At 44.8% G+C, this 26393-nt stretch overlaps 1 protein-coding gene across 1 annotated transcript in view; it reads right to left on the reverse strand.

Annotated features, from left to right (window-relative positions):
- Positions 1 to 26393, reverse strand: part of LOC126260784 (ALK tyrosine kinase receptor-like) — a 514129-nt gene that overhangs the window by 296685 nt on the left and 191051 nt on the right. Inside the window, exon 4 of the mRNA XM_049958121.1 lies at positions 11668 to 11801. Within this exon, the coding sequence (XP_049814078.1) occupies positions 11668 to 11801 (134 nt within the window). The remainder of the gene's footprint in view (positions 1 to 11667; positions 11802 to 26393) is intronic.

Raw genomic sequence — 26393 nt, forward strand, 5'->3', positions numbered from 1 at the left:
TTTTTTTTCTTTTAACATTATTTCACCAAATGCCCGCTGTATGTGTCCACGCGTGGCCCACGTGATGCAAATTCCCATAACTCAGGACAGACCAGTTTTTCGCTACAAAGCGTTATCCCGAAGTCCACCGACAGAATTCGGAAGTTGTTCAGGGATATTTTCTCAATATTTTAGTACAAGGGACCCGCGGTATCTGGTGGCTCGAAGCAGAGCAGTAACGTAATTATGGTTTATTCGGCTACGCGACATATCTTTGTTTCAGTAAAAAAGTATCAACATTCCAGTGAAAAAGCTTGCAATATTCAATTAGCAAAACGTACAACACGAAACAGGATACAGATGGTAATCCAGCAACCCTCAGACAGAGACAGAAGTACTGCACAACGCCGTCGCCTCCGGGGCCACTGTTCCGCTCTGCCACTGCAGTCAGTGAACACTCACACGAGGAACAGCTACCCACACGGCACAATGAAACTCTTAACATGCAACTAATACTGCCGGTGAAATAAGCCAAAGGCACGATGTAGCAGCAACGAAGGCAGTTTGAGGCAAAAGAGTAAAGTGAATATTACTGCAGTCAACAGCAAATACCGTGGGGTTAATGGAAGACCTTTGTTTCCAAACAAGACGTACAGCACATGTCGTCGACATTTGCACTGTTGTGATACAGATACAATGATAAAAAGGCAACAAACCGAGGTAACAAGGCCAGCGAACAATGGGAGACCATACATTTCTTATACCAGAGTACTCATAACATAACGTTCCAAATTCAGCCAGAGAAGATTCATTTCACCCTGTAGAACTAGCTGTTTACTCCTTGCACAAAATAACTACGACTTGGATTTTATGCAAGCACTCTTCTTCAAACGCATAACTCGATTCATAAGCGCTAGTGCCATCGCTTTGTTTACAGTTTCTCTGCAAGCCGAGGTCTTAGATTCGCTTTCACAGCGCGTACTTGCTGCAAGCTTGAAAATGGCAGGGTGTGTCCTATCCAAATATCGGCGGTTGTTGACGATATCACCCGGCTGCATTCTCGTAACTTACTTGAAGATTGTCATACACTGTTTCAGATTTCCCGGTGTACTAAAGCAGCCGGTCGCCTTAGCTGTCTGTTTACATTAGAGTTTATGTATTCACGAATACTAACTTCCAAAGTGGGTCACGTGCTTGCTGTTCTATTCTACAAATGATAACAGCTTACAGCATCACAGTCTATTACTTTTACATGCGGAGTGCGCAAGAAGTAACCACCCTTCGTAACCCATTGAAAGCATTAAGGCAACCTTGTCTGTCTGAGATAATCATAGATTTGAACACTAGAGGGCAGTGCTATTAAATCAAACGTATATGATATTGTTCGTTGTTGATTATAACCGGTCTCGAAGACGTTTTCTAGTGAAGAATCTTTGCCTTCAAAATGTGTCATAAAGGTAGTTAAAATCTAATAATAAATGGGTGGAATATTAACTTCAGTACCGTTTCACCTGCAAGAAAGGATATGATTCGCCGAGGCCATGTTGCCCCGAGGGAACAATCATGCGACACAGCTTAGGAAACGTCTTGAGGAAAGTGGATCTACACTGGACTGCCACAGGTCATGTAGGCCATTAGTAGGGGGTTTTCCAGACCCCTAAAAACTCTATTCGTTGACTATCTCTCGAACAGAATATTTCTAGAACTTCCGCGAGGTCAATTTTACATAAGGCCAAATTCAAACATTATATCTTTTGAAACTTCCTGGCAGATTAAAACTGTGTGCCCGACGGAGACTCGAACTCGGGACCTTTGCCTTTCGCGGGCAAGTGCTCTACCATCTGAGCTACCGAAGCACGACTCACGCCCGGTACTCACAGCTTTACTTCTGCCAGTTTCTCGTCTCCTACCTTCCAAACTTTACAGAAGCTCTCCTGCGAACCTTGCAGAAGTAGCACTCCTGAAAGAAAGGATATAGCGGAGACATGGCTTAGCCACAGCCTGGGGGATGTTTCCAGAATGAGATTTTCACTCTGCAGCGGAGTGTGTCAGCACACATATGAAACTTCCTGGCAGATTAAAACTGTGTGCCCGACCGAGACTCGAACTCGGGACCACCTTTTGTCTCACAAACGGGCCATTGGAAAACGGTCCTGATCGTAGGCTTCAGTTTTGCGATACAATGTTAAATGAACTAAAATAAGGTGGTAATAAGTTGTTTCTTAACATAATTTGGAGTGATGGGCAACTTTCAAATTGTCAGTTCATGTCAACAAACACAACTGTACCTGTTGGTATACGGATAAGAATAGAACTGTTTTTGAGAGTCCGTTAAATGAACCTAGTGTTGGTTTGTTGATGAAACAGTAACCTGTAAATGTTGACAACCTATGCCGTTCCGGGACTGCAAATAACCAACGGCGACATCTATTCACTTTTTTTGAAGATGATGGAGCCTCACGACACTACGCAACACCCTTGCAAAACCAGGTTGATGAGGGGTTATGACTTTTGGCCCACCGTTTATAGTGTTCTCTTCTCTCACTGAACGAAGTAGACTTTTCTTTTCTATTTTCACTTAATTCATGTTATCAAATATTTGGTATTTTCTGCAGGTGCATTACGACAAACGTGTAGAAAATATGAAGGCCTTATTTCAATAGTGGTACGTGTACATTTTTGTTCATTGTGAGATACAGAGTCCTAAAGTTAAATGAGTGCTGAAAAATCTGCAGTTGAGATACCAAAAGTATTCAAGCGTATGGCTTCTTGCTAGAGATGAACCTTTTTGTCTGTTTGTTTGGCTCATTAATTTCAGAAGCATTAAAGGGAGAAAAGTGGAGGTAATGGACTTGTACCACTATTGAAATAAACCCTTCATATGCAAATCGAATTTGCTTTTGAAGTATACATTGGAGTTATGTGGTTGCACATTAGCTGAAGAATTTGTACAGAAATCTGACTTATGTTGTGATTTCACCGACTCTGCAACAATTTCTCATTACGGCAATATTCTCCAAAAAATGGTTCAAATGGCTCTGAGCACTATGGGACTTAACAGCTATGGTCATCAGTCCCCTAGAACTTAGATCTACTTAAACCTAACTAACCTAAGGACATCACACAACACCCAGTCATCACGAGGCAGAGAAAATCCCTGACCCCGCCGGGAATCGAACCCGGGAACCCGGGCGTGGGAAGCGAGAACGCTACCGCACGACCACGAGCTGCGGACCAATGTTCTCCCCCAAATACTTTTTCTCTCTACACTATTTGGGTTGCAACGCTGTATCACGGGTGCTTTCAAACGTAGGCTTCCTCATTTAATATTAAACTCTTCTAAATCACTGGTCCGTAAATACTAAATCAAAACATATCGTTTAATACAGAACCATAATTGGTGCACATTTACTATAGTGGAGGTTAGATTATGGCTCAAACGAGAACTGAACAGGTCGACAGTAGAATCTGTCGATGCCAGGAACGCTCTGATGTGAGCAGATTTGGGGAAAGATTCGCCACAAACAGACGTGCTGAGTGTGCACCGGCTGCTGCTCCTCAATATCGTGCAGACATGTGGCGTGCGGCCGCGGCCGCGGCTACCGGCTGTTTACTCCTGCAACCACTTGTTTTCGCCGCTCAGCGTATTCGGTTGATATTCATACCGCCATTCCAGTCCCACCCCCCTCTCGCGCGCTTCGAGGCATCATAATAAAAGTTTGTGTCCCGAGACAGATAAAGTTTCTCGCAGCGGGAGGAACATCTGCGAGATATCAGGTTGAGGCATTTGAGCGCGCGCCGCCCGCCGTTCCCTCACGGAGCGTTTCAATATCGGGCGCGCGTGCTCAGGGGAGTCGCCGGCGCTGACGTCATTTCCGCTTCCTCTGCGGTGAGACTTCCGCCTCCGATGGCGGCGTGCGCGACGCCACGTCCGTAGATGTGGAGGCGCCGGTCTAGCAGTCAAACACGGTAAAAAGTCGCCAGCGAAACGAATCGAGCGAGCACAGAGCTATATTCTATCCATCTTGCAGAATCGACCAGTTGTAACGAATGTAACACAGACGATACACTCATACACCTACTCACATGTCAAGACGAACGCGGTATCTGGTCGTGGGCACAACAGAAATTTCGGTCACAACTGGAGCAGGCAACACAGTCTGTCAGGATACGAGGAGTTGAGACACCAGATTAAAAGCGATATCCCGGACACAAAAACAGCAAGGTACTCCGGCTGTCAGGTCAATTCATATACTATCTGGTAACATCATAAACACAGAGTTCAACGGAATATACACTACTGGATATTAAAATTGCTACACCAAGAAGAAATGCAGGTGATACACGGGTATTTATTGGACAAATATATTATACTAGAACTGACATGTGATTACATTTTCACGCAATTTGGGTGCATAGATCCTGAGAAATCAGTACCCAGAGCAACCACCTCTGGCCGTTATAACGGCCTTGATACGCCTGGGCATTGAGTCAAACAGAGCTTGGATGACGTGTACTGCTACAGGTGCCCAAGTAGCTTCAACACGATACCACAGTTCATCAAACGTAGTGACTGGTATATTGTGACGAGCCAGTTGCTCGGCCACCATTCACCAGACGTTTTCAGTTGGTGAGAGATCTGGAGAATGTGCTGGCCAGGGCAGCAGTCGAACATTTTCTGTAAGCAGAAAGGCCCGTACTGGACCTGCAACATGCGGTCGTGCATTATCGTGCTGAAATGTAGGGGTTTCGCAGGGATTGAATGAAGGGTAGAGCCACACGTCGTAACACATCTGAAATGTAACGTCCACTGTTCAAAGTGCCGTCGGTGCGAACAAGAGGTGACCGAGACGTTTAACCAATGGCACCCCATACCCTCATGCCCGGTGATACGCCAGTATGGCGATGACGAATACACGGTTCCAATGTGCGTTCACCGCGATGTCGCCAAACACGGATGCGACCATCGTGATGCTGTAAACAAAACCTGGATTCATCCGAAAAAATGACGTTTTGCCATTCGTGCAGGTTCGTCGTCGAGTACACCATCGCAGGCGCTCCTGTCTGTGAAGCAGCGTCACGGGTAACCGCAGCCATCGTCTCCGAGCTGATAGTCCATGCTGCTGCAAACGTCGTCGAACTGTTCGTGCAGATGGTTGTTGTCTTGCAAACGTCCCCATCTGTTGACTCAGGGATCGAGACGTGGCTGCACGATCCGTTACAGCCGTGCGGATAAGATGCCTGTCATCTCGACTGCTAGTGATACGAGGCCGTTGGGATCCAGCACGGCCTTCCGTATTACCCTCATGAACCCACCGATTCCATATTCTGCTAACAGTCATTGTATCTCGACCAACGCGAGCAGCAATGTCGGCATATGATAAATCGTAATCGCGATAGGCTACAATCCGACCTTTATCAAAGTCGGAAACGTGATGGTATGCATTTCTCCTCATTGCACGACGCTTCACAACAATATTTCACCAGGCAACGCCGGTCAACTGCTTTGTGTATGAGAAATCTGTAGCACATCTTCTTCGTGATGTAGAAATTTTAATGGCCAGTACTGTATTAGTGGTCTAACAAATTACACCATGAACTGCAAAAAATTGAATTATGAAAATGATTTTTCAGACTATGCAAGAACTTGGTGTACCGGAAACCGATGAATTATCACTATTGTGTACACTGATGAGTCTTCTACTTTTTATTTTGTATTTACACTGCGACTTTACACATTCCGGTACTTGTATTTTAACTGAGGTTTCCGCAACGATCTAGGGTAAAGGTAGTGAAAAAGAAACATTGAAGGAGAGTAATTTTGATTTCGTTAGTTTGTATTTTTGTTTCACCTTAGGAAGAAACAACAATTTCAGTTTTTGTACATGTCGAGGTGACTGGAACTGCACAAAACATCAAAATTCAAGCATTTATCATGAAGCAGAAATTTGGATCACTGAAGTATTTCAGAAGAATGAAAAGTGTGAAAGAACATACAGGGGAGGCATTCAAAACAGTTCTTGCAAATGTCCGGAGAAATACAAACCTGACTAGAAAGAGGTTGCAGCAAAAGTTGTTCGTGTCGACCACTCTGCCCACCCCCATTGAAATTTGAAAGAAAAATCCCCAATTCTTACTGCGGATTAGGATTCTCCGGAAAAAAATGCCTAACTTTTGTGTTTAAAATTTTCTTTATAAGTGACGCTGTAATCGACGAAAATCGAAACTGGTTAAAACAGTTGAAAAATGAAAATACCTCACGAAATACACATCAGACTAGTATTACAGGAGGATAAAATGACAGTTATTCTAAAATCTTAAATGACAAACCTATTTTCTATTGCAATAAGAGTTGATTTTCCGGAACATAACACATTTCCCACATTACTGTTGTAATTTGTTTCACAAACGACACTCGACTTGCCTTAATCATTTGGGATTCTCCAGTAACCAATAATGCATATTATGCCAATTCAATTGACCACGACTGGTAAAAGTTGAGTCATCAGAGAAAAATATCTGTGAAATAAAATCATCATAGGCTGTTAGTTTGTGTTGTATACAACTGCAAAAGTTCAAGCGGTTTCGAAAGTCGTCCCTATGTAGTTCTTTATCCAACCATAAGTGACGTGGATGTCATTTGTGTTGAGGGCAGAACACTCCTTTCAGAAATTATTGACCTTGTGCGTTTTGCCGAGAACTAATACAGATTTTTGCTATAAAAACAGGTTTCTCTATAATGATTTTAGAATGACTGCCGTTCTAACCTTCTGGGGTCCTAATCTGATGTGTATTTCCTGAGACATTATGATTTTTCAGCTTTTTTCAACCCATTTTGATTGTTGTCGATTGCAGCGCAAAATTGCGAAACTTACGCATTTTTCCTGGAGAATCCGAAGCCGTAATGAAAGAAATGGAGATTCCTGTTTAAGATTTCAGTACATGAATGAGTGCTTGACGTTTGGGGCTGCGGCCCCAGTACTAGTTGCAAAAAATGAAATAAATGTAGTAAAGGCCAAATGTAGCTACGGACCTCGTGTTACGAAAACAAAGACTACTGATAGACACGTGCAGTAAGACATTCTTGACACGCTAGTTTTACGTGGAGTACCTCTCAGTGAAAGACTTCCTGCCAAGAAATTCATGTAGTTAATGAAATAGTGACCAACTATCACTCAGATTTTATTGGAAATGGAACTTTCGGAATAGTCCGGTAAGCTTCAGTGTGGTTAGTGATGCATTTAGAAAAGTCCATGGTCCCAAGCTCGGGAAGTGAGAGCAGGGGAGCAGATGAAAGAATTATGCATCCCTGTACTAGCAAGGTGATAGTGGACGTGGGTTGCCGTTGTCTTCCTCCAACGTGTTAGTAGCTGGAGGTTAGGGAGAGGGTGAAAGGCGGTGCTAACACACGGCATACTGCTCTGAAAGAGTCGCACTTGGCTTAACAGCAGCGGTTTGTCGAGCTCTGGCCTAGCCTACAGCCGTCTCCATGATACACGCCTGGAAATTGAAATAAGAACACCGTGTATTCATTGTCCCAGGAAGGGGAAACTTTATTGACACATTCCTGGGGTCAGATACATCACATTATCACACTGACAGAACCACAGGCACATAGACACAGGCAACAGAGCATGCACAATGTCGGCACTAGTACAGTGTATATCCACCTTTCGCAGCAATGCAGGCTGCTATTCTCCCATGGAGACGATCGTAGAGATGCTGGATGTAGTCCTGTGGAACGGCTTGCCATGCCATTTCCACCTGGCGCCTCAGTTCGACCAGCGTTCGTGCCGGACGTGCAGACCGCGTGAGACGACGCTTCATCCAGTCCCAAACATGCTCAATGGGGGACAGATCCGGAGATCTTGCTGGCCAGGGTAGTTGACTTACACCTTCTAGAGCACGTTGGGTGGCACGGGATACATGCGGACGTGCATTGTCCTGTTGGAACAGCAAGTTCCCTTGCAGGTCTAGGAATGGTAGAACGATGGGTTCGATGACGGTTTGGATGTACCGTGCACTATTCAGTGTCCCCTCGACGATCACCAGTGGTGTACGGCCAGTGTAGGAGATCGCTCCCCACACCATGATGCCGGGTGTTGGCCCTGTGTGCCTCGGTCGTATGCAGTCCTGATTGCGGCGCTCACCTGCACGGCGCCAAACACGCATACGACCATCATTGGCACCAAGGCAGAAGCGACTCTCATCGCTGAAGACGACACGTCTCCATTCGTCCCTCCATTCACGCCTGTCGCGACACCACTGGAGGCGGGCTGCACGATGTTGGGGCGTGAGCGGAAGATGGCCTAACGGTGTGCGGGACCGTAGCCCAGCTTCATGGAGACGGTTGCGAATGGTCCTCGCCGATACCCCAGGAGCAACAGTGTCCCTAATTTGCTGGGAAGTGGCGGTGCGGTCCCCTACGGCACTGCGTAGGATCCTACGGTCTTGGCGTGCATCCGTGCGTCGCTGTGGTCCGGTCCCAGGTCGACGGGCACGTGCACCTTCCGCCGACCACTGGCGACAACATCGATGTACTGTGGAGACCTCACGCCCCACGTGTTGAGCAATTCGGCGGTACGTCCACCCGGCCTCCCGCATGCCCCCTATACGCCCTCGCTCAAAGACCGTCAACTGCACATACGGTTCAGGTCCACGCTGTCACGGCATGCTACCAGTGTTAAAGACTGCGATGGAGCTCAGTATGCCACGGCAAACTGGCTGACACTGACGGCGGCGGTGCACAAATGCTGCGCAGCTAGCGCCATTCGACGGCCAACACCGCGGTTCCTGGTGTGTCCGCTGTGCCGTGCGTGTGATCATTGCTTGTACAGCCCTCTCGCAGTGTCCGGAGCAAGTATGGTGGGTCTGACACACCGGTGTCAATGTGTTCTTTTTTCCATTTCCAGGAGTGTATTTATACAGACTGGGCCCAGACAGCCTTTCATGCACGTAAACGCAGACAAACCAACTTGCGCGAAATGCCCCAGGTGTTGAAGACGTAAGTTGTGTTGCCGACGTCAGTCTGCATGGATTACTTTCCTGCCCAGTTTTATTTTGCCCACGCTGTATCTCACCAAGAATGTTCTTACCGTCTTCGCGATAAATTCGTTCTTCAGTCTGATTTCAGAAGATTACTAAGCCGGAAGTACATTGAAAAACTGAACAGTTCAAAATAAATTGCGATCCAGACCAAATTAAAGAGAAAGTATGCTCAATCTGAACCGGCCTCCGAAGGTGTAACGTACGCCTTATTTCCAGATAAGAGCGCATTTTACTTTATTTCCAGTTTTGCTCTTTCACATACGTGAAGTGAATGTATCAGCTTTGCTGCACATAGGGACTAAGGAGTGAGCGGTAGTTACTCATGCTGGCTAGCAGAGGCGGTTGGCCATCTAGCGCTTTGAGAGCCAGTGGAATAAGGTGCCGAAGCAGAAATATCTCGTGATTTCAGCAAAGACATACGTAGGGAATGTACACTTATTCTGGTGCGCATCATGTAATTGTTGTTAATAAATATTTGCTAAAAAAAGTTGCCTTTTGCCACTCAGACATTAGGACAACTCTGCGGGTCATAAATACTACTTTTAAGTAATTTTACAATGCCAGAAAACGTACATATTAACAAATAAATGAATAACTTTGGCATAGCCGAAGATGTACGATCTTATACGAACTGCCGGCCACGGTGGCCGAGCGGTTCTAGGCGCTTCAGTCCGGAACTGCGCTGCTGCTACGGTCGCAGGTTCGAATCCTGCCTCGGGCATGGATGTGTATGATGTCCTTAGGTTAGTTAGGTTTAAGTAGTTCTAAGTTCTAGGAGACTGATGACCGCAGATGTTAAGTCCCATAGTGCTCAGAGCCATTGTTTTTATACGAACTATATCGATCGTACACTCAAGTTGCAGACGGTGCGCCATAGTCGGCAGTCGCTGGTAGCACGCTTTCAATCTAGTCGTGCAGTACCCCATGCTCTCGTACCGTTAATAGTTAAGTTATAATCAGTGTGAACAAGTTCATTTTACTGTGTTTCCTAAATAAATGCACAATGATGTGCACACTGCGCAAAAATTATTTGCACAGAAAACTTCTTCCCCTTCAATATGTAAAACGTAGTAGTATTGCACTTTCAGAATCCGATGGCGTTGCTATGGCTCTGCAGGGGACGTAAAACTATGAGAGGATCTGCACACAAGAGGTAGGAAGAATTCCCAAGGGGCAGCTCACTAAGTCAGTCCAGCGACGTACTGACTGACTTACTGCAAAACTCGGGTGGGAAACCGTGGCCAGTTATACTGCACACCCCTTATAGCACCATCTACGGACCTGTGAGGTTACAAGGGATACTGTAATAATATAACTAATTTGCTAAATGTGGTAGTGTTTACTGTGGAAGAACAGTTGTGGTGTAGCAAACACAAGTCAATTTATTTATGGAGTCACCTTCTTGATAAAGAGAGGAGGCATATAACAGTTTCACATTGAATTACTTAGTTACATAATTGCCTGTGTCTCAGTGCATAATTTGGTACATATGTTAATAATGTAAGATGCGCTTGTCTTGCTAAACATTGGATTTGCTGGGTATCTGATCACTGAAATAGGAGTACTCCATAAGCATAAGAGCTCTTCAAAATAGTTCAAAACTCAAATTTAAAGAATAGTAGCACGGACAATATTTTGGACATTAAAGAACGTGTTTTATATAAAAATTAAGTTGTAAGGATGTTTGAGAACCTCTGCATAATAAGTTATTTTCTTTTATTGCGAAGGTACCGTTCAGTTTTCGATCTATGTAGAGCAAAATGAGTACTTCGTACGCCATACCTTTCAGGCAAAGACGTAATTAAACAAAAGAAGAGAGGTGAAACTGCCAAGAAGTGGAGTGCCCTTAAATATGTAAATAATCTGATAGTCTACAAAATAACATAAGGTACTTAGTTTTACGTAGTTTAATATGTAACATTGTAAATTCATGACGGCCATGTTTAGAAATAATATATTTGACTAATGTAGTGTCACGTGACCAGACATAGGACAGAGGATAGGGGACAAAGGTCGTGGTCTTTTGATAGTGGTCCGTTGGTGTGGTAATGTCGGTGCGGCTAAGAACCGCCGACATAGTATCACGTGGCCATCAGTCTGTTTTGTGGATGTGATTTTGTAAAATAAAAACGTTTTCATTCTAAACTGTTGTCGGTGTAAATCATTTGTGAACGATCGTGATTCAGACAAATACTTGAATTCATTCACTGCTGTACTTAGGCTGGCTATTTACTCAATATAGGGCGCGAATGCAACTGTGCACAACCGAACCCTTTTTGCAGACGAATCATGATAAAAGATTGTGTACAAGCCCGAGTGCAGTTGTAAACTCACCGGCTACACTGAGACATTTCTGGAGGCTTAGTTGAAATGGAGGGTTCTTGCAAAGGCCGGACTATGTCAACCGACTGCCATGTAGTCCTTAGTCGATAGGTGTCACTGGATGCAGACTTGGAGGGGCATGCGGTCAGCTCACCGCTTCTCCTGTCGTTGTCAGCTTCTGTGATCAGTGTTAGCTCAGTTTAACAGGCTCACCAGAGGCCACATGGCTAAAGGGTGGTCGAGGGGTGAGGGAACAGGGGGGAGGGGGGAAGGGTGGAGGGGGGGAGGGAAGGAGGGAGGGAGGGAGGGGAGGCTCACCTGGACGCCCAGCTGCGGCGCGTGCAGCACATGAAGGTGGGTGGCCGCCAACTCCCTCGGCGTCTCCAGTTCGAATTCCAGCTCCAGCGGCTGGCCGCCCAGGCTGGCGTTGCTCCAGCCCACCCACCGCCAGTCTGAAACCACAACAGTGCCAGTTAATCCCGCATGTCGTAGGAAAATGTGCCACCAGTCTCCATTATAAATACCCAGTCTGTATGAGTAAAATCTTCTCGCTTTTGAAGTCGCGTCATTTCGAACAAAACTCTCGGGTTTTCGACAGATGTTTCCGCCACCGTTATTGGGAGTAAAACTATTGACTATCACGGCTGGCAATTTGTGCTTACAGGAACGTGTTTACGACGCCTGCATCCACCTGGAGCAAAGTAAAATTGAACGTTATGCACCGACAGCAACTGTCAGAAAAGTGACCGCGTCGTTGCCCTGTGCGCTACCAGGTAGTGTACCTGTTCTGCTTCTACTTGCTCCCCGTCCCTCGCCATCAAATAAACTGTTATTTTGCTCAGATCTTCTTCATTATCCCAAGCACACCATCATGACAAAGGGTGACCATCATATTACTTGTAACTAAGACAAGTACGTCAGTATTGTAATCAAATCGGCTAACTGGCTTATCAGTTTAGATGAGATCTGCAATGGCTGTCTCTCCATTCTGAAAGCCGTCCGGGGTGGCCGAGCGGTTCTAGGCGCTACAGTCTGGGATCGCGCGACCGCTACGGTCGCAGGTTCGAATCATGCCTCGGCCGTGGATGTGTGTGATGTTCTTAGGTTAGTTAGGTTTAAGTAGTTCTAAGTTCTCGGGGACTGATGAACTCAGAAGTTAAGTCCCATAGTGCTCACAAGGGAACCTCCCCATCGCACCCCCCTCAGATTTAGTTATAAGTTGGCACAGTGGATAGGCCTTGAAAAACTGAACACAAATCAATCGAGAAAACAGGAAGAAGTTTTGTTGAACTATGAAAAAAATAAGCAAAATATAGAAATTGAATAGTCGATGTGTAACATAAGCCACATGAAGGACAATGTTATCTGAGGAGCGCCGTGGTCTCGTGGTTAGCGTAAGCGACTGCGGTACGAGAGGACCTCGGTTCAAGTCTTCCCTCGAGTAAAAATTTTATTTTTTTTATTTTCTAGCAATTGACGTGTGTCAATTATCAAAGTTCAGGCACTCACACAATCAACTTCGCTCTCGAAAATTCCAGGACATGTTCAGATTTGCTTGGACATATGCAGGATTTGACGGTCTACACACGGAAAAAATTGGAAAACGTTAAAAACATATGTTTTGACAGAGCACAGGGAAAACTGTGTGACTGTGAAACTGTTGCATTCATTTGTTGCAGTTTATGTGACAAACTCTTATGTTTTCATCACTTTTTTTGGGAGTTATTATCACATCCACAAGAAAACCTAAATCGGGCAAGGTAGAAGAATCTTTTTACCCATTCGCCAAGTGTACAAGTTAGGTGGGTCGACAACATATTCCTGTCATGTGACGCACATGTCGTCACCAGCGTCGTATAGAATATATCAGACGTGTTTTCCTGTGGAGGAATCGGTTGACCTATGACCTTGCGATCAAATGTTTCCGGTTCCCATTGGAGAGGAACGTACTTTCGTCTACTAATCGCACGGTTTTGCTGTGCGGTCCCACAACACAGACACTAAACTTATTACAGTGAACAGAGACGTCAGTGAACGAACTGACAGATCATAACTTTGCGAAAATAAATAAAGTAAAATTTTCGCCTGAGGGAGGACTTCAACCAAGGACCTCTCGTTCCGCAGTTGTTCACGCTAACCACAGGACCACGGCGCTCCTGAGCTTAAGCTTTCGTTGATGTTGTATATATTGCACATGGACTACTCAGTTTGTATATTTTGCTTATTTTTTTCATAGTTCCACACATCTTCTTCCTGTTTTCTCGATTGATCTGTGTTCAGTTTTTCAAGGCCTGTCCACTCTGCCAACTTATAACTAAATCTGAGGGGGGTGCGATGGGGAGGTTCCCTTGTCAGAGCCATTTCAACCATTTTTTCCATTCTGAAATACAGTTGTCTGTTGACTGAAATACGCTTGCAAAAGAATCACATACTTAGTGGCAAAGAAAGAAAAGTTACCAATCAGTGGGTGTATCAGTGCTGCAAGCTTGCAAAGAAGGGTTTTGTGGCTATGGTCACATGAACAGTTAGCATTGCCTTTTCAATTATATGTTCCGGAATAGTGATAAAATAAAAAAAAAATTAAAAAACGCTTCCAAATACGCGAACATAGACACACATGATCAGTGACTTTATTTAGATCAAACAAATGTTATGCAAAGGAAAAGTATGAGGTTAGGCACAGCTCTTAATATACAGCGTTTGCACGACAAATCTATACATAACAAACACCTCGAGGATTTCCACATGCTTACGTAATTCTTAGCAGCGTAACTGCAACAGGTTCCAAGAACTGAGATAACAGAACACACAGTTCAGTAAGAGCATTGCTTCACATCAGACTTTGGTAACTTGGCGTAGTGCATCGCCCGGAATTGGCGCTTTAACGAAACGAATCCAAGAGAGAGCACACCCGGTGTGATGTGACGTGAATTGGAAATAAATAAATCAAGACTAAATTACTGTAAATGAGTTCGTTACAGCTCGTGTACAACTGAAATGTATTAATATGGATCACAGAATTTTAAATGTTTTAATGTCGATTACCAATAAAAAGCACCACGTGGAGTTAACTGCATGCCGCGCCATCACGCCAATCTGTTAGAGAATGCATCACCAATTGACTGCTAGCGTTTTCTGTTTAACTCTCCCTACTGTGGGATGGAAGGTCCGTGACATCGCGTCGTGTAACCCTCCGAGCAAAGTACTTCAACCCCCAGCATTTCCCGTTACCGACTGTGAAGAATGCCATGAGCTTTGCAAGATATATACTCCGCAGTAGCCAGAGAGATACACTACTCAGCCACAAGATTATAACCACCGACCTTCTATCAATATAAACCCGTCCAGGCGATACAGCGTCATCTGGAGAGGAATGACTGCTGGTCAGACACACGCACGGTGCATGTATTACCAGTGAGCGTGCTGTCCGTGTGGAGAATGGTGAAGACGCGCCATTCATCTGACTGCGACCGAGGGCAGATTGTGATTGTCCGGTGGCTCGGCACGAGCATTTCGGAACTGCACGAGTTTTCGGGTGTTCGAGGAGTGCTGTCGTGAGTGTCTTGAGCACATGACGAAACCAAGGTGAAATCACGTCCAGACGAAGTGGGGGTGGGCGGCCATCCCTCAGTACAGATGACAGACCATACTAGAGTCACCTGCAAAAAGAACCAATTCTGTTTGTTGTATATTACTCGTAGGTAGAAGATAATTTGCACATATCAAGGACAATAGTGGACCTAAGATTGAGCCTTGGGGAACCCGGAACGTGGTTTCTCCTCAGTCAGAATAATGTCGACCGATTACATTGATTGAATTACTAAGTACAGCTTTCTGCATTTTTGTGCTTAGATACGACATTATCCACCGGTTTAGTACACCATCAATCTCATAAAAATTAAATTTATGTAGGAGAATATTGTTATGTTATCCGAATAAGAGTAACTTTGGCGGCCGTTTAGATACTTCCATGTGCAGGACCTAGTGAGAAGATAGTTTCTGGTTCTAATAGCTTGGAGGTATGACGTTTCAAGTACAATTAGTGAGTGGTTCAATTTACATAAAGCTGACAGGAAGCAGTGTGTGATGTTCCACACGTCACGCAGCCCTCATAACGAATGTGATTCCGAGTGGCAAAGAAAGATAACTGCTATTGTTGTTCCTCAGCGCACAGTTCTGCTACCACTCGTGTACTTGATACAAGTGTCGTTGTTGGTTCTCAGTAAATGGCCTATCACTCAGAAAAACACATTTCATTAAATTATGTACAAGGCATCAATAGTAATACACCATATGGGAAAGGAATTATATAAAACCGATTGTTAAAAATTTGTGAGTGATGCTGTCGATCAGAACTTGAATGGGAAAACCCTTATACAGGGTGATCAAAAAGTCAGTATAAATTTGAAAACTTAATAAACAACGGAATAATGTAGATAGAAAGGTAAAAATTGACACACATGCTTGGAATGACATGGGGTTTTATTAGAAAAAAAAGCAAAGTTCACAAAAGTCCGGCAGATGGCGCGTGAAAGATCTCTTGCGCGCGTAGTTTGGTGATGATCGTGTGCTCAGCCGCCACTTTCGTCATGCTTGGCCTCCCAGGTCCCCAGACGTCAGTACGTGCGATTATTGGGTCTGGGGTTACCTGAAGTCGCAAGTGTATCGTGATCGACCGACATCTCTAGGGATGCTCAAAGACAACATCCGACGCCAATGCCTCACCATAACTCCGGACATGCTTTACAGTGCTGTTCACAAAATTATTCCTCGACTACAGCTATTGTTGAGGAATGATGGTGGACATATTGAGCATTTCCTGTAAAGAACATCATCTTTGCTTTGTCTTACTTTATTATGCTAATTATTGCTGTTCTGATTAGGTAAAGCGCCATCTGTCGGACATTTTTTGAACTTTTGTATTTTTTTGTTCTAATAAAACCCTATGTCATTCCAAGCATGTGTGTTAATTTGTACCTCTCTATCTACATTATTCCGTCATTTATTCAGTTTTCAAATTTATACTGACTTTTTTATCACCCGGCAGATGAATGCATGAGCTCAGCAACATTTTTTGAACGCGTAATTCATGATTCTAATGATAAATGCATTATAAAATTAACTTATTTTACATACTGTCATTGATTGAGATCATGTGGAACAATTTTTTGAGGCAATCTGATATGAAGGCGGGTAGTAGTTATTGCTCATAAGTGTACTGTGAAGATAGTATCCTATGTTTATCGTGGAACTTCATTTAGGCAAATGTTTCGAAAGTTAGGAGCACTAGCAACGGCCGCACAGTACGTTACTCTCTTACGAAGTTCGCCATGAGGAAAATGACAAAATAATAATGAAAATGTGCTCGCGTTCATTAATGTAGCACAACGAGCAAAGTATGCAACCACAAAAATATTAGACCCTCTCCCTTGTGAATAAATGGGGTTACCAGGTAATGAAATAAATTGAATTGTTGCTTGATAATTCTCAGTGTGTAGATTAATAAGCATGTGGATGGATTACATGACACAAATTTTGATTTATGTTAAGTTTTCAAAAGATCCTGTTATGCAAATGGCCAGTATGTAGTGATGTTGTAGAGAGAAAACGTGTGTCACCTGTAAACTTGCTAACGCCTCCCACATGGAGTCCAGTTTTCGAGAATGAGCACCAAGAAACAGGCAAAGAAGAGACAGACTGGTGTGCCTTGTACAGAGGGACACGGCAGGCGTGCGCTGCGACTCACCGGAGAACCAGACGCCGGCCTCGGCGGCGCGGTCCGAGCGCAGCGCGCCGCCCCCGCCGCCCCCGCAGCCCCCCAGAACGCCGTCCACCAGCTGGCCGAGGCCGCCGCGCCAGGTCGCCGCCTCCCGCCGGCCGTCGTAGCTGCCGTCCTGTAGCGCCGCCGCCGCCGACGCCGACACCGACGCCGCCTCCGCGCCGGGACCGCCCCCGCCGCCCGCAGGTGCCGAGTACCGCAGCACGCCCTCTGCCCGCACAGTCAGCACACGCCAGATTCTGATTAAAGCTACTCGTTATCTGCATTTTTCACATGCAGCTATAAGTTTCGGACAACCGGAAGCGGCCTTTTACAGACTACAACACTAGCGAACTACACAAATACTTTATGCATGGAGGTACTTGCAACTGGCTTCCACGTCACTACGTTCATTTAGATTACTACTGTCACTCAGTTGCTGCTTTGCCTGACCGTGAGCGGCGTTAGCAGCGCATATCGATATATTCCCTCTCGTAGTATCTTTGCTCGACTGCTATTACTTACCGGTCGTTGCCTGTCGTAAGACAGTTCGGGTTGCAGTTCGGGTCGCGAGTTTGGGTCTGCCAGTCAGCTGGAACGCGTCTGGAGTGCAGTCCGGACCTGCCAGTCGGGGAGTTGCAGTGCGGCACTGGTGCAGTCGTTCGAGCAGCAGTGAGATATGCGTCGACATGGCTCGCCCGACCATTGCCACGACGCATCACTGGAGCGAGGCCACGGACTTGGTGGATCGTTGGCCGGTCGACCTACCGGACGATGCGTTTTGGCTCGGCGATCGTTCATGAGTCAGCTGTGTGTGTGTGCTTCGACTCCCGATTTGTGTTCGTGCATGCTTAGTGACTATGTTGTCGGCGTTCTGAGAGGAGTCGGTCGGTTGCTGCGGACCAGGCAAGATCTCCACGCGGTGCCGTCGGCTGGGTCTGCTGGCAGTCCCTGCGCAGTGTTGGAGCGTGTGTGGAGCCGTCCGATCGCTGCGAGCTTCGTGGTTCACCGACCCAGGACGTCAAAGTTGAATAGTGGTTTCAACTACCCAAGCCACGTCCATTCATGTTGCTGGGGTTCGTTTGGGTGGTTCGCTGTTGGGTAATTTTTCCTGTGAGCAACACCGAGTGTTACTAATACTAAATTTCAGCCGCCATGTGGTGCAATTAACTATATTGGTTGACTACTATTCAAGTGCACCAGCGGAATTTTCTGCCTTGTCGCCGTTAGTGTTCCGGTTACCTGCCCTGGCCACAAACGTAATTTCAGGCGCCGTCATTTCCTCACCTGTTGTCGCTGTCAAACATTTTGTGTAGTTTTGACAGCTTAATACATATTTCATTGTGGATAATCGTCTGTGGCTGTCCCCTGGTTGGGTTCGGACGGATCAAGTGTTGTTGGGCTCACCACCTGTCTCACCTAAGTGAACGAGGGCACACCGACCTCCCTGGAGGCTTCTGAGTGCCGTTGTCTTTATTGTCCTTCTCACCGGTGTTTAATTGTCTATTTATAATCTATAACAGCCAATGCCTTAAAAATTCTTGTTTTTTTTATTGGATTTTATGAATTTTGGGATTTAGGAAAATCAATTGTGGGCCTTCAGCCACTTAAATCCTTATTCTAAATAATGAAATAAAATAAACTAGACATTGCGGCCTTCTGCCTTTGAAAGGTTATCGCAATTTATTATAAAATCTTCAAAATTTTATTGTGAGCTTTCAGCTGTTCGTATTGTATCTTGTTTATCTTTGTCCATTCGCCCTTACCCTGAGGCTCTCAGCCTCGCTATATATATATAAAGGTCCGGCTGTGTTCAGTTTTGGTTTAAAAATGTTATTAAATTACAATAAATTACAATTTTAAGGTGAAAATGACCCCAACCTTATTTGGACCTTCCCACAATCCTAATCACATGTTCACCTGTTCTGAACAGCGGGTTTAACGGTCGTATCAGGTGGAAATATGTCATCGAAACAAAAATTACTTTTCAGGATACAGGACAGTTAGTTACGGAGTATCTCAAGGCTTTGTGTTAGGCCATCTGTTAGTCTGTAAATAGGTTACCACACCACACGTCAGTAGCAGAGCCAGCACCATTTTGCACGTCACACTAGTATGCTCACTGATGGCCACAGTGAATCAGTGAGACAGCAGAAGCTCTCTGCCAAGAGAAGAAGCAAAAAGATGTTTGCGCGGTGGTTAGGGAAAATGTTATAGATGAGCTTTACAGATGTAGGAACAAAACCGATAAGCAATACAGTTCTAGAATTGGGGGCTGTGCCACTGAACAGACATCTTACAAGGAGTTTATAGCACGTTCATAATACAATCATTTAATAAAGTAAAAAGAAAAAAACTGAACTACTCAACAAACTGTTGAGTGGGGACTGCTGTAGCACTGAAACAGTAATTTCTGATTGCTGCACAAATGTGCATAGTGTGAAATGCAAAGTATGCCAAACAGCACTTAAAACTCAAAAATAAACCACGAGAATAATGAAATGGGTTATAGATAGTGGATCATGCAGGTACATTTTGAGGGAAATATAAATGCTATATAAATGCTAAGCTGTGTGCTGCCATAAATCACACAAGGGAGATTCAGCATCAGTAAGATAGGTTAACAATTATGAGATTAGAAGTACAAATGATTTTTACAGAAAACTACATAGTACCTATATCAAGAAAGTATGCTTACGACCATTAAATAATCTTCAACGCATTCCCTTCTGAACTAAAGAATGTAAAAGCATTAGGTACGTTTGAAAAAGAGTTGAAAAAGATGATAATTTCTAGTAGTTTTGGTTCATTAAACAATGTTTTAGCTGCAGCTGGTCTGTTTTCATTGTTGCTAGCAGTCTAGCACGTAGAAAGGTGTCGAAGTCAGGAGTGCCAACAACGATAATAATTACGTGAGTCAACTTAATGTCTGGGAGTGGAATAGTCTCTCTCTCTCTCTCTCCCTCCCTCCCTCTACCTGCCTGCCTATCTCTCTCTCTCTCTCCCTCTCTCTCTCTCTCTCTCTCTCTCTCTCTCTCTCTCTCTGTGTGTGTGTGTGTGTGTGTGTGTGTGTGTGTGCGTGCGTGCGTGTGCGTGTGCGTGCGCGCGCGTTTTCATGCATGTTTCACAATGCAAATGATGGGATTTGAATTACAAAATAAGATTTTAATTGTTATCTGCACATAATATGTCCGAAAATTTGTTAGAGTGTTAATATGTACCCCTTCTGACTGTTTTATCATACTCCGCGAAAATGATGAAAGATTAATAGTAATAATAGTTATTATTATTATTGTTATTATTTACAGCTCAGACTGCTGTTGAATTTTCTTATTTATGATCGTCATTTCGGCTATTATGCTAATCTCAAATAAATGTCGATTATGAAGTACGTCAACACACACTCACTGCTGTTCAGAGGACATAGTCATCGGGCCAAACAACACACCTGGTGCCCGCACAGTGAGGAAGAGTGCAGTGTTTGTATGAAATCGATAGGAATCATTGTAGCCTTTCGTACAGACGACTACGAAACCTGTTTCCTCAAATTCATCAAATGAAATATATAAATGTGATAGATACGAGAACAATGTCTTCTTAACAATAATGAACATCTGCTGCCCCACACAATATTGATCTGTTACTTGACAATGACACAATAGCCCGAACCGCGATAGTAAGTGAGTAAATCTAATAAGGGTCCAGACGGAACATGCGGTCGTTTCTAAGTTGCAGCAGTGCTGAGGGTAGAAGCAAGTAACCAGAAAATATGGGAACGTGTTGTCAATAGCAAGAGACCTTACTGACTGCTGCAGCTGGCAAGTTGACGGACGCTAAGTATCAAGTAACATATGCGTTAAGTTTTAACAGGCTGCAGGGAGTTATTACTTTACTGCCGGTGACTGTACTCATCGACAGCGTCATTAACGTTCACAGGAAGAAGGTTGCGGTAGAGTGTATCTGAAGCACTATTGTCATTTGTCGAACCATCACGGTAAAAAAATGCACCCTCTCTCGGCAAATTTCATGAAGATATCTTTCGAACTGTCAGATGAGTGGCAGCCTCATCTTCCAGAAACATTTATTAGGTACGACTTCGTGCAGACTGCATGAAACAGCATCGTCAATGCTGAAAGTTCCATCAGCTAAAAGCACCACAAAGGAACTTCCCCTTCATGTCTACGAACCACTGTTCCCTAAGCAGCAGCATTTCTCAAACTGGCTAGTATCGTGGGCACTGTACAACGCTCAAACTTTTCATCTCCTGACGCCAACAAAGCTGCTTGTGACGGCTACTGGGTCGTACCCATTACCACAACACCAATGGTCAACACTCAGCACACGGACATACACCTGCGTTGGGTCCGTGACTTTCTCTGACAGATACACTGGAGAGCGCCTCCAATTCGAAACTTTGGCTGGCTGTTGCTAGCATGGATTTTTCACATGGACAGCTGCTTTGAAATATCAAAGACTGTTTCATTCGGCCACTGAACGCCAAAATAAATGGTCTCTTGAGTACAGCTTTAGGATTACCAGTGCTCTAAAAACGTTTAACTTTCACTTTGATATAACCCAGCAGGTGAAATAATCCGTAGTACAAGAACGGAGAATAGTTCAAGTGCAAAGTGTTTTCTAAATAGTGTGTTTTCTACACTTCTGAATTGATTCCTCTTTTTCAGCCAAAAACTGGAGTGTCTCGTGACATTATTCACAGGTGCATTATTAAATGCTAACACTGCTTTGAGAGAGTAGAAGGCACCAAAACAAGACGTTTAGATTGATGTTAAACGATTGTATGTTGGAGGCTAAGAAACGTGCAAAAGAACAGTAACAATATTTGAAGATACCGTGAGAGAACAATGGTTCCACTTTAGAAATGTGGTACTCCACAAAAATTTCTGTCCTTCCGATGAGCAATGAAGAACGAAGGATCAAATCCTTCATGACTTATGAGTATTGAGGAACTACATTCATCAAAGCTGACATAACTCGCTCGAAATCCTAAAAAAGATTAGCGAAAAACAAAGAAGCAATAAAAGAAAATGTGACTGATAATGTTAGGTTGGGTTGCAGGTTATTTCAACTTTTGGAAGCAAGAAAAAGAGTGCTGAATGAAATCCAGACTGAGAATAAAAGTGTAATGGGAACAAGCATAAACGCTGAATGTGAGTTTTCATCTTTTCGCGGTGCAGTAACTGATCCTTTAAATTTAGTGAGTTCATCAGTATTAACTTTATTCTTTCTGTTCTTTCGGCCGTAAGCGTTTCAGTTATTCTCAGAATAAGGCTACAGGTTTCGCTCCGTCCTTTTAAAGACATAGACTGCGGTACTGCGTGTGCTGCCACAAATACACAAGCGGCAGAGACGTTGAATGGTGGCAAAGAAAAAAAGTAAGGGAAGAAGATCAGGATTTAACGTCCCACTGACATCGAGATCATAAGACACACAGCGCCAGCTTGGATTGTTTGAAAGATGAGGAAGGATATCGACAGCATCCTTTCAAATGAACCATTCCGGCATTTGCCTGGAGTAATTTAGAGAAATCACACGACGGCAAACAGTATGCATGAACTGCATCTATGGCTAATCGGTTGGTCCATGCTGGGATGTTAGTGAGTCGTTACGAGCGGTACTGTAGCGTCAACTTTCCGAGTTGATTAAAGAATGTGCCAGAATGCACCATTTTCTCAAGCTGCAACTGCTGTTTCTAGTAATTAAATGCTTCGCCAAACAAATTTCGACTGCTCCTTTCACAACCGGGTCCCCAAATGATGAAGTAAATGCTGGAACTTGTTCACTTTCATATCACATAGAGTGACCAGCCTCGACGTAGTGGACATAAAGAACGAACAAGAAGACAGAGAGATTTAAATACACGGCTTTCCGGTCATGTCAAAAAATAGGTCGGATGCTCAGTGAGAACAAAGTTATTTTTTGCCCTCCACAGAAGACAGCAGGAACTCTGGGTTCCGTCAAAGACGACATAATATAGCGCAAGGCTACATAATATCCGAACGAGTCTAAAAAACTAAACTTCGCCGGAACAGGCCATGGAGGCCCAACGGTACCGACCGGCCGCCGCGTCATCCTTAGCTCACAGGCGTCAGCGGATGCGGATATGGGGGGGGGGGGGCATGTGGTCAGCACATAGCTCTGCCGCCATATGTCAGTTTACGAGATCGGAGCCGCTACTTCTCAACCAAGTAACTCCTCAGTTTAACTCACAAGGGCTGAGGTCACCCCGCTTGCCAGCAGCTTTCGCCTATCGCGCAGACGACTCGTTCGGTCCATAAAACATCCACTGAACACCGAAGGTACACCCGGCTCTTAACGCCCAATAAATTGGCTGTCGTAGGGCACTTATGTCAAGGGCAAAAGAGAATTCTTTTTAATCATTCCTGGAGCATCTTGTATGGCAAGACAGCATCGCAGCTGTTGGGAAATACTATACGAACTGCTTGTCATTCGTCGACGTCAGCTTTCCTTCTCTTGCCCCTCTCTTCACGGTCAACCCGTATGGCGTTCTCAGACCGGACATTGCGCCCGCGTGTTCCGTTCCCGGATATCCTACCGAGGTAACAGCAGCGCACACGCTGCGGAGATCTGGAGCTCTTGCAGCACTGTTGCAACACGTTACTTGGTTTCTCATCGATGGTTTGTACGCGAGCAATGCATGTCTGAAGGAACTTTGCATCGTAATTCAGAACGACATAAGCTCTGTGATATCGTACTGTATTTATCCTCCAATGCCGCGCAAGTGACTTTCAAATAAAATGTCTCACCTGTACGGGAATATGTATACTGGATATACAGTTTGTAGACGCGTGGTTGATGTACGAAGTTTTGGTCTGGCCGTGAGTCGTACACGGATAGCCAAATGGTAAGGCGGCCGGTCGCAATAAGCGGGGAATCCGGGTTCGAGTCGTGATCCGGCACAAATTTTCATTGTCATCACTCCGACCTACAGCTGATAGTTGAACATACTCGCAATTCGGAATGCATTTAATGTCTAATAGAAGTGTTGTTATATGGTTAGCCCTTGCTCTTAATCTATAAGTAGTGTTCAAATGAAAAGGTACGAAACTTCGTAACAACCAGCCGGGTTGAAATTTGCATATGCCGATTTGGGATAATGTATTGAGGTTTTGAAGCAACGGAAGCAGGTGTGGTCACCTCCCTCCAATAAACTCATAGCTGTTCCCTCAAATGGAAAGGTGATGCTTACTGGTTTTTTTGTGTTTTGTTTTTTCGACGTCCGATATTCATCCAGTCCATCGACACGAAAAAAATCAACAGCGACGTGGACCGGGAGACCCACCGCAGCCTATGCAAGTCCATCGAGAGTAAATGGTCTGGGTTGCTCATGGAGGGAATGATGCTACTCCAGGATAACGAGCATCCACACGACGCCAAGGTCGGTGAGAACAAAGTTAAAGTGATTTTTTTGTCCTCCACAGAAGACAGCAGGAACTCTGGGTTCCGTCAAAGATGACTTAACATATCGCAAGACTACATGATATCCGAAGGAGTCTGAAAACCACTGAAGTGTAATGGCCAAGCTTGAGCATCCGCCCTACGACCCAGACATACCGTTTTGCGACTTCCATGTGTTTGGCCCGCTAGAAAAACGTCAGAGGGAATCGCTTTAACTCGGACGATGAATTGAGAGACACCGTGGAGAACAGGCTCCTGTCACAGCAACGGGAATTCTGTGAACTCGAATCATTCCGATGGTGAAACAGTCGGACAGTTGTGCTCAGGCCTGTGGCGTTTAATTTTGAATAAAGACGTAATTTATACCCAGGGTGTTGTTGCGTAGATTTTCTTTTGAGCACACCTTATATGCGTATGCGGCAGTGGGATACCAATCTCACTTGCTCGCCTTGCGGTCCGACGAACGGGAACGATGAAATGATAATTAAATGAAAACCCTAAGCTGCCGACAGGTGTTGATATACATCAACGGGGACAGTTGAAAATGTGTGCCGCGACCGGGACTGGAACCCGGGTTGTTTGTTGCTTTAATTTTGGACACCAGTATAGAATACCGTTTTCGGGAATTCTCTGTGGCCATCTCCTGATCTGCAAAAGATGGAGCCGAAAATGCTAGGGTGCAGTAACTAATGCAACAGCTCACATACGTATATCCAAGATTTGCAACACATGGAATGACAACGTACCTATGTTTACATCATTACACAATCTCCTCCTTCAGTACAGTAAGTGTTGCTGTACAACTAATGTCCATGTTGGTATCGTGAGCTACACTACAAGGTGGCAAATCACTTTCAGAGTATCAGCTATGTACACACATGTTATTACAAGTGCTCAGATTCATCACCGGTTTGCACCTGACAGATGCCAGGGGAAGCATTCTTAGTGATAGACAAGTACATCAGATGGCGCAATGGTAGCAAGACTCGATAATACCATCTCACGCTGTATTAAGACATGGATGACAACAGTTTAGGCATATGCAATTCTATGGAATAGAAGATACACCCCTTAATCCAGGGTGATATGGTAATATCGATTCGCACTACCACTGCGCCATCTGATGTACTTATGTATCACTATGAATCGTTACGCTGGGATCTGTCAGTTGTAAAGTGGTGATGAATGTGTGCTCTTGTAACAGGGAAAACAACATGTGTGTTCATAGCTGTTACTTTGAAACTGACATACGGATTTATAGTGTATCCAGAATGAGATTTTCACTCTGCACCGGAGTGTGCGCTGATACGAAACTTCCTGGCAGATTAAAACTGTGTGCCGGGCCGAGACTCGAACTCGGGACCTTTGCCTTTCGCGGGCAGGTGCTCTACCAACTGAGCTACCCAAGCACGACTCACGCCCCGCCCTCACAGCTTTGCTTCTCCCAGTACCTCGTCTCCTACCTTCCATGGCTAAGCCATGTCTCCGCAATATGCTTTCTTTCAGGAGTGCTAGTTCTGCAAGGTTCGCAGGAGAGTTTGGAAGGTAGGAGACGAGATACTGGCAGAAGTAAAGCTGTCAGGACGGGGCGTGAGTCGTGCTTGGGTAGCTCAGTTGGTAGAGCACTTGCCCGCGAAAGGCAAAGGTCCCGAATTCGAGTCTCGGCCCGGCACACAGTTTTAATCTGCCAGGAAGTTTCAGATTTCTAGTGTAGATCGCGATACCAACATCGACATACATTGTACAGCAATGAAGGAGAAGATTGTGTAATGATGTAGAAAGAGGTATGTTGTTCTTTCACGTATTGGAAATCTTGGACATAATTATGTGTGCTATTATGTTAGCTGCA

This window comes from Schistocerca nitens, chromosome 5 (assembly GCF_023898315.1).
Source record: "Schistocerca nitens isolate TAMUIC-IGC-003100 chromosome 5, iqSchNite1.1, whole genome shotgun sequence".
Lineage (NCBI taxonomy): Eukaryota > Metazoa > Arthropoda > Insecta > Orthoptera > Acrididae > Schistocerca > Schistocerca nitens.